The sequence below is a fragment of the Calypte anna genome, chromosome 5 (genome assembly GCF_003957555.1).
Source record: "Calypte anna isolate BGI_N300 chromosome 5, bCalAnn1_v1.p, whole genome shotgun sequence".
Taxonomy (NCBI): domain Eukaryota; kingdom Metazoa; phylum Chordata; class Aves; order Apodiformes; family Trochilidae; genus Calypte; species Calypte anna.
Window position 1 is genome coordinate 16592570 of NC_044250.1, and position 14046 is coordinate 16606615.

Consider the following 14046-nt stretch of genomic DNA (forward strand, 5'->3'; position numbering starts at 1 on the left):
GAATTCAGGAGGGTTGAGACAGTTTGAGGACAGAGACATCAGTGCATCTGATATAGTCCAGAGTTCTAATTCACCAACTAAAAACATTTTTAATAAACTGTGATCACCAAGGCAACTTTTAGAACACTTTAAGAACTGGCTCATTTATGCTAGGACTTTATCTTTGAATGCTGTGGCTATCAGTTCCAAACACCTTGCTTAAAGGGCACATTTTTATCCTGAAATGTAGCCATCCACACTCAGAGTAAGGACCAGAACTGCAACTCCATCCAGTCTGACAGGGGTGCTATGAGAGGCTAAAAAGCTCTGCACAACCCCTTGCTGTGCAGTGTCCCTCTGTTGGCTCCCAGACACTGATAAAACTTCTGCCAAGTAATTTGCATGAAAAATGTACTTTAAGAGGTGATAAATGCAGCTGGTAGAAGGGAAGAAGTTCTTCTGTCAAGTCCACACACTGAAATAGTCTGTCAATCACTAGGGCAAGCAAAGCCAGGGAAAAGGGAACACACCATTAGGGTCAGGGCAACCAAGATTTTTCTCTTCCATCTTTGCCTCAAATTACACCACATGAGGTCTGCTGCAGGACTGCAGAATAAAAGTTCCCCTGAATCTGATGATAATAGGCATGAGACCTGTAAGGCTGATTTTGGACAATTCAACATCTGTTATACTATTATCTCAATCACCTGATAATCTTGAAGTATAAATGAGTCCCAAATTCCTGTATTACTACTCTGGAAATGTAAAAATGCTGACTGTTTCAGCAGCAAACTTTTCCTTTTTTGATTGCACATTTTAAGAAAAACTACTGTAACTTCAGGAGACAGTTTTAAGGCCAGACGTATGAATTTTATCAGGTTACTTTTTCTTAAGCATTTAATCTATTCTGTTCCAGTTAGTACTCTGAAAATGTGGGTGGATCTAGACTTTTTTTTTTCCCCAAGTCAAAAACACTATCATCAGATCACAGGGATACAGTTACCATGGCTGCACTGGTGCTATGGATGATCTGAGCCACTGCTTTGGAATTCAGCACTTCATGAAATCTGCCCCACTCCATCCAAGCCAGATGGAATTCTGCTGAAAAAGAGCAGACAAGAGATGAGAAGAGTCTGAAGATGCTGATTAGTATCTGGCATTAGTATGATGAAGAGTTCCCTCACCTAAAACCAGCATCAGAGCTACTGTAAGGCAACACAGATCTGTAAGACAATCTTACCAAAATGCAACCAAAAGCTACTCAGCCCCATCTCTCACTTCTCTTAACTAACTTGAGTACAAGAGCACAGAATGATTGAATTATTTGGACTGGAAGGGACCTTAAAGATCATCTCGTTCCATGCCATGGGGAAACACACCTCCCCCAGAGTAGGTTGCTCACAGCACCATCCAGCCTGGCCTTGGAGACTTCCAGAGAGAGTACATCCACAGCCAGTGTCTCACCACCCTCACAGGAAAGAATTTCTTCCTAATAGCTAATCTAAATCTACCCTCTTTCTGCTTAAAACTGTTTCCACTCATCACTACAAGTCCTTGTAAAAAGGCCCTGCCTGGCTTTCCTGTAGGCACCACCCTAAAATGTCAACATCTCTTTTCCACTCCAACTTTCCTTTTTTATTTTCAACTGCCAGTCTGCTTTTTGTTTTGAGGAGCAGCACTGCTGTTGCTTGCAGTTTTTCTGTAATTAAAAGATCAATTACTTTCTCTTTATAAAAACAAAACTAAAAAAACCCAGCAAAAATAGAAAACACACACACCAAAACCCAACCAAAGCCAGAAAACCAACCAAAAACCTAACAGTAAACCACATTTTCCTTTTCTTGCACTCCACTACATAGTAGTTGCACTATAACATCACAGTTACCAATAAACATTTCAACAGATGACCTTAATCTTTACACACAATGTTCAAATCTCCAGTAAATTTAAAAATTAAGTGTATTAGCATAATTTAAAATTCCTCCCTCTCACTAAAATGAGATCAGCACCACGGTTACAATTTTTCTGTTGTGTCTAGTAATTTCATTCTTTACTGCATGGGGGCTACCACTTCATAAAGGGTAAAAAAAAAAAAGCCACCCCACTGCATTCTACTTCCAGCCAAAGGCCAGCATAATTTGAGGAGTGCTACTTAAACTTCAGAATTACCTAGTCCAGAGCAGGGGAGGATTAGATCAGTGTAGTTCAAATAAAAACTTAGTGTAAAAGCATTAACATCATTGCTTTGTTATGCTTTAAAAAGAAGCCAGTTTCCTGTACTTAAAAAGGCCTCAGACAACCACAGGTGTTTCTTTTATTAAAAAATTATATTAAGCAATCTATAGATTTTTCAGACTTTTACTATTTTTTCACAGGCACAATGGTAGAGATTTTAATGCAAGATTTTTTTTTTTTTTGTCTGCCTTTGATATCCCATCTTGACACTGGGCAACTAAATTCCCCATTCAGTAACTGAAGAGTTAAGAGATTAATTTGTATTTATAAATTGCATTTTTCTACCATTTGCATCCAAGCCAATTATTATTATTATTATTCTCTCAAAATAAATACTACTTAACTACAACAGCTGGAACAAACAGCTACAGAAATGACAGTATGTGCCCATCTAGGACTATCACATTAATACCATGATCCTTCACCTGGCCCAACTACTGAAAAAAAGAAGTCATCATTTATAAGTGGTTGAGAGAGAGTGAAGTTGCAAGTTCAGTCCACAATCACCCATTACTGGTCCCACAGCAAAATGCAGAAGCTTTTAGATTTTAAGTGACTCTGGAACACAGCTTTAGCCCCAAGCCCAGTAATGTTGCAAAATTAGAGACACAGTTTTCACAGTCTGTGAAGTACACTTTCGCAGATACACACTTTCACAAAATATATCCCTTTGAAATGACAAAAGACATCCCATAACTCCACTGGTAAAGCAACAGGAAAGACTCAGTAATGTCAAAAAAGAACCATAAAGCTCTACAAGTCTCTAACAGCAAGTTAAAATTAATCAACCCTTCTTTGAAACACCACTTTTGAAAACAAACCCAGCACATTAATCACCACAGTAAAAGCAAGCAGCATGAAAAGTTGCATTTAGGTTTTATGTTTACCATTAAGAAATGCAGACCTCTTTACCAATGTTATCTTTACTACCTCCCTTATCCAACAAATTTCATCTAAATACAACCTCCAGCATGCAACAGCTTTTTGCCATAAAATGTAGCTAACATGTAGCTTGAAGCTATAACAAAGAGCCCATCATCAGCATCAAGTACACACATAGAAGGATCTTTTGATGACTGCTTGCTTATCAAAGCCAAAAGGCAGAACTGCCTACTCCACAGGCAGTTCAGTTTAACTAATTCTACAGCTGTCACAGGCAGGAAATAACACTTCCCAAAATGCTATTAGCCCTCAGAATTGCCATGAGCAGTGACAAACTCCTCCTTTGTAACAGCCAGAAAGAACACAAAGGCGAGCATGGAAGATAGGAGTACAGCCCCTGTGCTGATGTCATTTTCAGAGGGATTTCCATCTGGAATGCATGTTGAGCACCACCAACATGAAATGGAAGTTGGTTGTAGATGCAAGACAACACCAGCAGGAAACCCACCTGCACAGAAGTGAGTCTGTTCCTGCCACCACTAGAGCTTTGCTTTACCTGTCTCTAGACTTTCCATCCTTTTTTCAAGATGTCTGGTGACAGTAGCTAAACTTCTCCAACAAATGTCTCTACTACTCACTGTTTTCTAGAAGAGTTAGCCTCCAAAGATACTTGGGCATCTGGCATGTCTGTCAAGGCAGTAATACAAGAAATAATGTGAATTACTGTAATTCAAACCAGTCCTAAAGTTTCTAGCTGAGATTTTTAGCTTAGAGACTGGTCAAAGAAGAACAGAATATGAAGAGTCCTACACGTGCTTTAAAAGTAAGGTTACAATGCATTTCACGGAAATATTTTTTTCACCAAGACCTTACCTATGATTTTTTCCTTACTGTAATTATTAAAAAAAAAAAAAAAAAAAAAAGAAAACCACAAGACTTGGATTTCATTATACTGGAAGAAAAGCAAACAGCATTGATTTTTTTATGGTGAACTATATAGCCACAGTACAAAGATGAAAAATCCCCCCTTGGGAAGCTGTGGCTGATACCCTTTCACAGTGCAAGTAGCATTTAAGTAACATCAATCTGGAACACACCATGCCTTTAAAAATGTCTATTACTTCCTTCTTTTCTTCTACAGCACAACTGCTCAAACCAGTTATAGAACAATGAAAAAAAAATGTAATAGCATTGCCTACAGACACTGCCTAGAGCCCAACTCAAAATCTTACTGATTTGATTAACTTTTCTATTAGGGCTCTACTCTAAGTGAGGAATGTGCATCACCCAACTGAGGACCAGGGTCTCATGCTCTGCTCTTCTATAAAAGCAAAATACAAGTTTACAGAAAGCATTTTTCTCTTAATTACTAGTTTTGGAAATCCTAAGATTTACTCCAAAAACCTCTAGTAGAAGCTAAAGTTGCAAAATGGATTCTTGTTTCTTCATGTTTAAGTATCTTTTGGCAAAACTGACAAGAGCTTGTGTATGGCCTTTTGGTGCTCATACTCTAGAAGACCCAGTGGATTCTTACTCCTTGCAGATGCACAACTTGGACTGCTTGGAATCATCTCACTCAAAATCATAGAATCATCATAGAATGGGCTGGGTTGGAAGGGACCTCAGAGATCACCAAGTCCAACCCTTGATCCACTCCCCCCGTGGTTCCCAGCCCATGGCACTCAGTGCCACATCCAGGCTCTTTGGAAAGATCTCCAGACACGGAGAATCCACTACTTCCCTGGGCAGCCCATTCCAATGGCTGATCACCCTCTCCAGAAAGAAATTCTTTCTAATCTTCAACCTAAACCTCCTCTGGCACAACTTGAGACCCTGCCCTCTTGTCTTATTGAAAGTCGTCTGGAAAAATAAAATGAAATGAAATGATTATCATGATAATGAAATGAAATAAAAGTGTTCTCAAAACTTCCTCAAGGGAAACTAAATAACCCTCAAACCTCACTATGAGGCAGTTTCTGCTTGTGCTTACACACTTTTTCAGTCAGTTTTGCCTTCCCTTCATGCCTTTAAACAAATCCTCACTACGAGTTTCATAGGTGCTCTTCTTAGCCATTTTGCCAACATGCCTAAAATACACCACCACTTCAGCAGAGTGTATTATGTGGCGGTATATTACAGCTTCACAGTTCTGTACAGCTGTACACTGACATCCTTTTGGTATTCTTTTCCACTGCTGGCATGTGACACACAGCACAGATTGTCACCCAGCATTCCCAATTTGATATGTCTTTAACAGGATTAAAGGATGATTACAGAGAAACAGCTAAAAGAAAGAACAGTCAAAGTGTTGTTAGTCAGGAACTTGTCACATTTCAAACCACATACACTGCTTCAGACATGCTTCTGGGTATGTTATTATTTCAAAGTTATTATACAAACAAAGGTCTTGAAGAATTTATATTTTATATTTACAGATGTTTTTCCCCAATGTTGTGTGAAGAAATATTCCATAAATACACAAGCTGTTAACAGCTTATACCAAATGTCTTCCCAATCTTATCAATTCAGTCTATCCCACTTTCCTGGGAAGAAGTGTCCCTGTCCCATTTCCTGACAACAAGTATCCAAAGCTACAGAGCTGCACACAATATCCAAGACTTTTTACTTTAGTTGCTCTGTAGCATATCATTTCTAAAGCAGATGCTGACACCCTGACACACCACAAAAACAACTACTGTATTCAATTAAACATGCTATGAAAAGCTTTTGACATCATGCTCATATTCTCTATTTTTGATTGATCTTTCAGACATGACTCTTTCCTTGAAAGTACCAGAATCAAATGTCATTACTAAATAGTTTCCCCAAGTTATTTGCTCTCTTACTCCAACTTCACAAAACGAAACGAGAGAAGCAAGATATTACTTCTCATTTATCCCTACTTGTTCTATTTTGTGGAAAGCTTTGCTAAAAACACTGGCTCCATACCTTGCTCTTAGGATAACAATCTAGAATTTGAATGTAGTGTTTGCTTTGAGATTAGTAATTCTCAAATACTTTGAGATACTATTCCTAAACCTGGCATATGAATTAACAGAGTACACAGACATGTTAAAAGTCAGAGAAGAGTTACTACAAGAGACAAATCTAGATGGTAGACAATATGGTTAAGACATCCTACCTTACTACAGAAACTACTATGCTCATAGTAGTGCCTCCTCCCCTCTGCCCAAGCTGAAAAGCCATGGTTTCCACTGTAAGTTCCACAGTTCACAAATAACAAATTATATGTGAGAAGAAAGCATGGAAACCTCCTCTCTACAAGAGTTGTGTACAACACTGGAACACTGAAGCCAGAAAATATATTATTTCGATAGAGCAATACAAAGTGACCTTAACTAACTGCAGAATTATTTTCTTGTTTAATACTGCTAAATTCAGCTGCCTTTCTATTAATTCACTTGAATTTCATTCTTAGAACATCACCTGATTCACTGGTACGTGGGCTGTAGCATCACCTTGGCTAAGTACAAGAAGAAAGGCTTCAGAAGTAAACAGTTTTGTTCTCTCAGTTTAGCAAGTCAACAGAAGCAGAATGAGCAGTTTGAGGCAGCATTGTAAAGAAACATACAAACTACTCAGGATCTTGAATTCCATGAGGAAATAATAACAGCTAGTTGATTTATATTTGAAAGAACTCAAAGGTATTATAGTCATGGCAGCTAACATACAAATCTAACAGCTAAACTTGCTAGCAAAGAAACAAAATTGCACCACTTCAGAAATTCCTGTTAAAACAGGACGCTTATTCTGAACTCCTAAACTACAACTTTCACTCGAACTCAGTGTTTTCCTTAAATTCACTGTTAACAGACTCCTTCAGCAGTTCTGGCTAAATTAAAATCTTCTAGTAGTATCAGAAGAAAACTTCTATTAACTCACAAAGTGCAGGACTCAGTTCTGGCTTGCTTTCCCTGTGAAAAGCAAAATGCACATGAAATACTATTACCTGTTTTCAAGCAGTATCATAACTGGAGGGAACAGATCACTCAGAGGAACTGAAATTGTCAAGAAAGAAACATGCAGACAAGAAACACATTTGCCTGAACTCTCCTTATCAAGTTATATATTGAAAGATAATTCTGGAGTGTTCAGTTTGTATAATAAAGCCTCCTGCAAGCTACAGTTAGTCTGTGCCTGGCTACTGAAACACAATAAAAATCAGAGATTTAAGTAACCACAGACTCTTACTAGAATGTATATTGTACCCTGCAGTTCAAATATCTGCAGTAATCTTTTTGGAAACTGAAACAGGGAGATTTTCTATTTTTCAGCATTCCAAGAGGGATGAAAAAAAAAGAACAAAACCCACACATTTGTTTGTGGAGTTCACAAGCTCACTTTATACACTACATGGAAATTTTAGAACACCTTAATATGCAATTAAAAAACAAACAAAGCAAAAAACAACAAAACCCTAAAAAACACTGAAACAAAAACTTAAGCAGCATCACTGCCTTTCATTTTAAAGTTGACATCTTGACAAGGAACACTTCCTAAGGCTTTCCATCTACCGACAAGTTTTTTGTACTCATCCACTCAGGAGACTTTTTTTTAAATAGCAATGCACCTATTCAAAGTACCCAATCGTATTTATGTCATGTAGGACTCAAGTTCTTACTGACTAAAGTAAAAAAACACCACAACAACTGGCGGGTTCAGAGCGAGATTTTGCCAAATGTGTTTAACAGTAGCTTACCCAAACACCACCATGCTCTTAAATTCTTTTATTTGAAAGCGGCCCTACTAGAGATAAAAAAGGCAGTTCCCTCACTGGAATACTGACTTTACAGAAGGTAAGTGAATTAAAACTCAGCTACTGGCAAAGCTTCTGTTCTATTATCCCAGAGATAAAAGTAAAGCCAGACGAAAGTTCCGCAAGTGCTGTAGCAACAGCAGAAGAAGGGAGCAGCGCAGTTTCCATCATTTCAACAAAACCCTACAGCCCCCCCAGAACTCCTCCAATCCACCGGGAACAATGCGCCAAGCACCGTACCCAACCGCGCCGCGCAGGCCCCCGCGCTCCCCACGGAGCTTCCCTGGAACCGCTGCAGCGTCCCCGCCTCTCCACGGCTGCCGGCCGACTTCCCCACCCGGGACGAAGCCCCACGGACGCCAGAAAGAAACTTCGGGGCTGCCGCCGAAGGCCACAACGTCACAGCTACAGCAAGAAAAAGGCAGCGGACGGGCACAGCTCCCTTCAGCGCTGTCCGGCCTCTTCCCGCGCCCACAGGCCCACGGCATTCTGCACCCGCGCCTGGCCCTGCTGCTCCGGACCCGGCAATGCGTGTGCGAGGGGGCGCCGCACAACACAGGCCCCGCAGTCTCGCCAGGCCCCGGCAGCCTCGCCAGGCCCCGGCCCAACGGCGCCTGAAGAGCGCTCGGAGCACTCCCGTCACCAGGCCCGCGCCGCCACCGCACCCACCAGTCCGCTGGAAGGGGAGGCGGGGAGAGCGCACAGCTACCTCACCTGTACCTCGGCGAGCGCGTCCCCTCCCCACAGGCACCGGGCTGCCTCCGCTCAGGTGGGACAGGCACCGCTTGCCACCATCACCGCCGCTCCAAGATGGCGGACATATCAGCTCCTGCGAACCCTCCTCTGCCCCGCCTGCCAATCACACCAGCCCGGCACCGCCCTCCCTCGCCGCTCGCTCGCTGCCGTTGGGCGGTGTGCGGGGCGCGGCCCCTCCCTGGCGCTCCGGCCGCCTGAGTCACGCAGCTACGTGATTGCCCGCGGGGGGCAGAAGGGGGCTGGGGCGGGCTCCGGGCTGCCTGTTCGCCAGTCGGCGCACTGGGCAGGTGCACCTCGCTTCCCACCTTCCCGGCTTAGCAACAAGGGAACGTCACCCTGAGAGGCATCCCGCTTGCCCAATAGCACGAGGAGGTTCCTTTTAAAAATGAAACCTTTCCGCCCAATCCGCACCCAGGGCTCTCGGGCCCTAGCGGGAGGTGCGGCCGCCTGTGGCGGAGGCCTCCTCGCAGCCTTAGCAAGCGCCATTGGCCGCGGTGCGCACCCCGCCCCTCAGGGCGCGGCGCGGGCGCCAAACAGCCCGAGAGCGTCTGAGATGCGGGGGCGGCAGCTGCGGGAGGGGCGGTGTCGGGACGGAGGCTGATGAGCTGTAGTGAGGAGAGCGCTCGCTTAGGGTGTCCGGGGGGGTGTTGATATTTGCATTCTCCATAAGCAGAACTTCGCTTTTCCTGAGCCGAGCTCCCCTGGAATCTCCAGCTCTATCGAAGAACTAGCAGCCTTTTGACTGAAGTAGACAGAATAAATGTGCACCGGAGCTGTGTATATCCCACAGTACTGCTGGCTGAAGCTGCTGCTCCACAACCCCCCTTGGCCAAGTTCTGCCGGCGAGGACCTCTGCTTGAAAGCTCGGATAATAAATAGCTGAACGGGCGGCCTTGTGTGCCCCAAAAAGACACCTTCAACGAGGTGTTACAGGCTCTGTGTCATGGAGCATGTCTTACGCATTCTGGCCAGCCAGGATGCTTGTGTCCGTCCTTTGCAAATCCTCTCAATTTACCTTCTCGAAAAATGGCGATGACCCCTCCAACGACTGCCCCTTCGCCCCTCAGGGCAGCCCTTCAGGTTTCAAAATGTCACTTGGCAGGGTGACATCCCTATCCCTGCTGGAGACCACCCCAATCATGGCCAACACTGCTTTGCCTGTGTGCAGGGTAACCTCGCGTGGGTGTGGTGGGCATTTGTCAGTGTCAGGGTTTGGGTGTTTCTACCATTCAACCCACCCAGGAGGGAGAACTGGGAAAAAGAAAGGAGACCTATGGCTTGAAATGAAGAAAGATTTAATATAACATGATGATGAACATCTATTAACCCCGATGCTGATCCAAGGTACAAAGCCACACTCAGCTCCAGGGAGCAGCTACAAGCTGTGCAGTTGTAGCAGAGAAGGCTGAATGGCAGCACAACAGCTCCAACAAGAACCGAACAGTCACAGCAGGTAGAGCTCAGGTATGGGATGACTGTTGAGACAGTCAGGACCCTCTGAGGAAGGCAGCCATAAAAAAAAAAAAAAATATCCCCACAAACCTCCTGATATGTAGCAATGGTGGCATTTATGGCATGACATACTTGGGTTGGCCAACCTAGGTCATCTGCCCTGGGCTTTGCCCTTCCTAGCCCACTGCAGCTGCATGGGTCAAAACTAAACTCAACCTTAGTGATTGTGGAAACCCACATACCAGAACTGGGTATAAACAAAACCAGTGTATTTTATCTCTTTTAACCAATTTTTTTAACTAATTTCTCTGATCAGAAAAATTATTTTATAATTCTGTCCAAAGACAGCCTGGGTTTTATGTGGGGTTTTATGTGGGGTATTTTGTCTGGTTTTAATGTGGTTTTCACTGCTTTCAACGGTGTGTGGCTCTTGAAGAGTTGGGGAGGGGGGAAGGAGGTGGGAGGATAGGAGGGCTGCTGACAGCCCCAGCAATGTAGAGGATGCTGAAAATGTCTGGTTCACCTGGTCATGACCTGCAACTATTTTTGGTCCTTCCTTCCCACATTCACCTCACTTTTCTGGGAGGGAAGATGGCAGCTGAAGGGGGACGAAGGCCTGAGTCACCATGCCTGGTTCAGCATAGCACTTCTGCTCTTTACATTTTAGGTGTTTAAGGGTTTTTTAAAAATGTTTAGGGTTGGCAATGATATGTATGTATATCAAATGTCTGCCTCTCTGTGAACAAAGGTGCATGGAGGAGACACCATGTACCAGGGGTGTCACCTTCTAGAGTAAAGGGAGAGAGAGACAGCCTGTCTCTCCACCTCCTGCACCTCCCATCTTCTCAGTGTCCCTTCCAAATGTAGTAACAGAGCCAGGAAAGCTTGTTGTTCTCCATATCAGTTAACATCATGGACTTGTAGAACACTTCCTTTGTCAGAACATGGCATTAGCATATTTCATTAATGTGGGTAAGCAAGTAGCTGAAGGAGATATGGTACATCCAGTCTCAACAAAGATAATTTTCCATCATGCTAGCATTTGCCTTGCAGGTTATGAGGGTAGCGTGTGCTTTCTGTGGATGGTGGCAAAGAATTCTCTTCTATACGTGGTTGTTAAGCACTGGAACAGGCTCCCCAGGGAGGTGGTTGAGTCTCCATCCCTGAATACGTTTAAAAATCACCTGGATGTGGTGCTTGGGGACATGGTTTAGTGGGGGGTCATGGGGAATGATGATTGGTTAGGACAAGACTGGACTTGATGATCTTGAAGGTCTTTTCCCACCTGAGCAATTCTATGATTCTCTGATAATGAGTTTGAATCATGCACGAGGTGACTCTTAAAAAAATTTATATTTACATATATCCTTTCTGATAGTTACTGGTCACAATATGTTTAAGAGAAACAGATAAGTTTTGGCTAAGACAAGGGCTGAATTATTTATTTACAAAGGGGGAAGAAGCAACAAAGCTGAGAAGTGGTAGGGTGGGTCTTGTGGGCAACACATGTAGAGCACATAGAAACTGTCACAAAGCACAGATCACTGTGTTCATTTCATATACCAAAGGAAAGGGAAAACAATAAATTTCTTTGAATTCATTGTGAAGCATCACTCTAGGATAAAGCAACTCCACTTTGAATAATGGATCTTCACATCTTTCACATGCTCATCTGCCATACAAAGTTAAGCTCAGTACAGCTGTACTTGGATCTTATTATAAATAAATTACCAACTCAGCAGATCTGCTCCCATTAAAATAAAACTATTGATATTAAAAGAGACATGATTATTGATATTACTAAGAGACATAAATATTGAAGGTGCTTCCACAGAAAGCAGCATCTCTTTCATGACAAAAGCTGGGCATCACGTTAGAAATGGGCTCATACCTTGAAGGTATAGGAGTAGGATCTTAATGAGAGGCTGTCACTGCAAAAAAAAAATCTTGAAGATGTTTTGTGGAAAGAGGGAAAATGTAATAGGTGAAGCAGTGTGTACTCTCCTTTTCAGAGAAAGGGCTGAATTCTGCCTGCAGATCAGGGGGAATCCACAGAAGGGAACATACTGGTATTGTGTTCAGGAACTTTGAAATAGGATATAGACTGCTTGGGGTTCCTCTGGTTTTTATCACTTGATTACAGAAATACAGGCTAAGATTCTTGCTTCTGGAGAAAAGGTAGCCACCAGTTTTATAAGAGCTGCAAAGTGGCTCACATATCCTGGCCTTTGTCCAGGCATTCATGTGAGCAGAAACTCTCGACACAAGCTCAGGTGCTTGGTTTCATAATGCCAATTGCATAGAAGGCTGGACACAGTGTCAGGTTTCTTTTTGTTCCCATGTCTTCCCTGCCAGTTGACCAAGCCCCTCTGCTTTCTGTAGGCATTGCTAATTCTCCCAAGGACTGAGTCACAGCATGGTTCACCCTACTAAGAGCCATCCTTGCTCTCCCTACCCTTCAGCATATGATGACACAGCCTTCTTTCACAAAACCTTTGTGAACAGAAGCTGTCCCCAAGCTGTAGGCCCAGTGGGTTGCTTCCATTAGAAGGAGCTTGTTGAGTGCCAGCTCAGACACATGATCATTTTATTCTGCCTGAGTAAGTAGAGCTGCAGCAATCATGGATGCATGTGGTCTTAATGTGTCACAAACACATGGTAAAAAGGCATGAAATGTGTTTGCTGGGCTGCAGAGCTGTGCTGTTCAGGTTTCTGAGTCTAGAGCCTGTTTTTATTTTTAATGCAAGAAGATTTATTAAGTAAAATATACAAAAATGTTTATCCTCAAATAATTAAATGGGACATTGTTTCTTTTTTTATTATTTCTGCTGGTGCTAACTCCAGAAAGCTCTCTAGGCTCTATTTGTTCCACATTTATTTTAGTTATCTCCTTTTTCTTTTCTTTCACCGTGTCTGTTTTTTTGTTTTGTTTTGTTTATGTCATACCACTTGCATTTTCTATCAGTGAGTACCTTCAATGATTACAGCAAATGGAGATTTCACAATAATAAGTATACAGAGGCAATTCTGCTTGTATTGATAGTTGCCAGTGACAGTCTGCAGGAAGGACATTGTGCTGGAAACTGTGAGCTGAGAGATAAAAGGAAAGAATGGTGTATGGGTTTAAATAATGGATAAATGAGACTGCAATGTTAAATGGCATTCCCAGGACAAGCAACTAGGTTGCTAAAAGGATGATGAGATTAAAATCTTTACCAAGCACCAGAGCCAGTGTCTGGAGATGGGATTAAGGGTTTGAGTGTAGAATAGCTATTACAGTAAAATAGTTTACCTAGTATAGGTACTGAAAGCATAAAGCTTGTCTTCACACCAAAGTAGTGTTAGACTGTGCTGCTGTTGATGCATCCTATATCCTGAGCCAATGTGCCCTGGATGTGAGGGATGGACCTCAACACAGAAGGGGTGTTAGCACCTACACAGATAAGATTTTCAAGGGCTTTGTCACTGCCATCTCAATTCTGAAAAGGTTTGGGACATCACAAGCACTTGTTTTTCTCATAGAGTTCCTGTCAATATATTTCTAAATCTTGATTTTGTGTAGTTATTTTTTAAATCTACAGCTTTCTGGGTGATACTATCATTACCATGGAAGGTGGTAATGCCAGGGTGCCACCGTGTCAAGGTAAAAGCACTTCATGTCTACAAAGAGGATCTCAAAGTACTACTGAACAATTAAGGGAGATGAGGAAGTTACATGGATTGCCCCATGTCACACAGTAAAATGATTCAGAGCCAAAATACTAGATAGTCCTCTATCTGTGGGGCTTGTGTGCAAATGCAAAGATCTCCACACCATTCCTTTTGCCTGTGTTTATGGGCAAATCAGAAAAAAAACCAACCTAGCCTGTCTTGGATGGCTGTGCTATTTAATTGCTGATGGAAACTCTAGGAACTTAGAGGCAGAGTGTTTAACTAAATGGGTTGTTGCTGGTATTGCAAATGTC

At 42.6% G+C, this 14046-nt stretch overlaps 1 protein-coding gene across 8 annotated transcripts in view; it reads right to left on the reverse strand.

Annotated features, from left to right (window-relative positions):
• PPP6R3 (protein phosphatase 6 regulatory subunit 3) overlaps positions 1-8801 on the reverse strand; it is a 52751-nt gene extending 43950 nt beyond the window's left edge. For 2 of the 8 annotated variants that reach the window (XM_030451494.1, XM_030451491.1), the window contains exons 1-2: positions 8588-8801; positions 983-1077 (exon numbers count right to left, since the gene is read on the reverse strand). In XM_030451494.1, coding sequence (XP_030307354.1) covers positions 983-1060 — 78 coding nt within the window. In that variant the 5' untranslated portion in view covers positions 1061-1077; positions 8588-8801. Of the gene's footprint in view, positions 1-982; positions 1081-8587 lie in introns of those variants that run through there. The other 6 variants (XM_030451493.1, XM_030451492.1, XM_030451497.1 and 3 more) reach the window with 6 other exon arrangements.
• Between the last annotated feature and the right edge of the window lie 5245 nt (positions 8802-14046).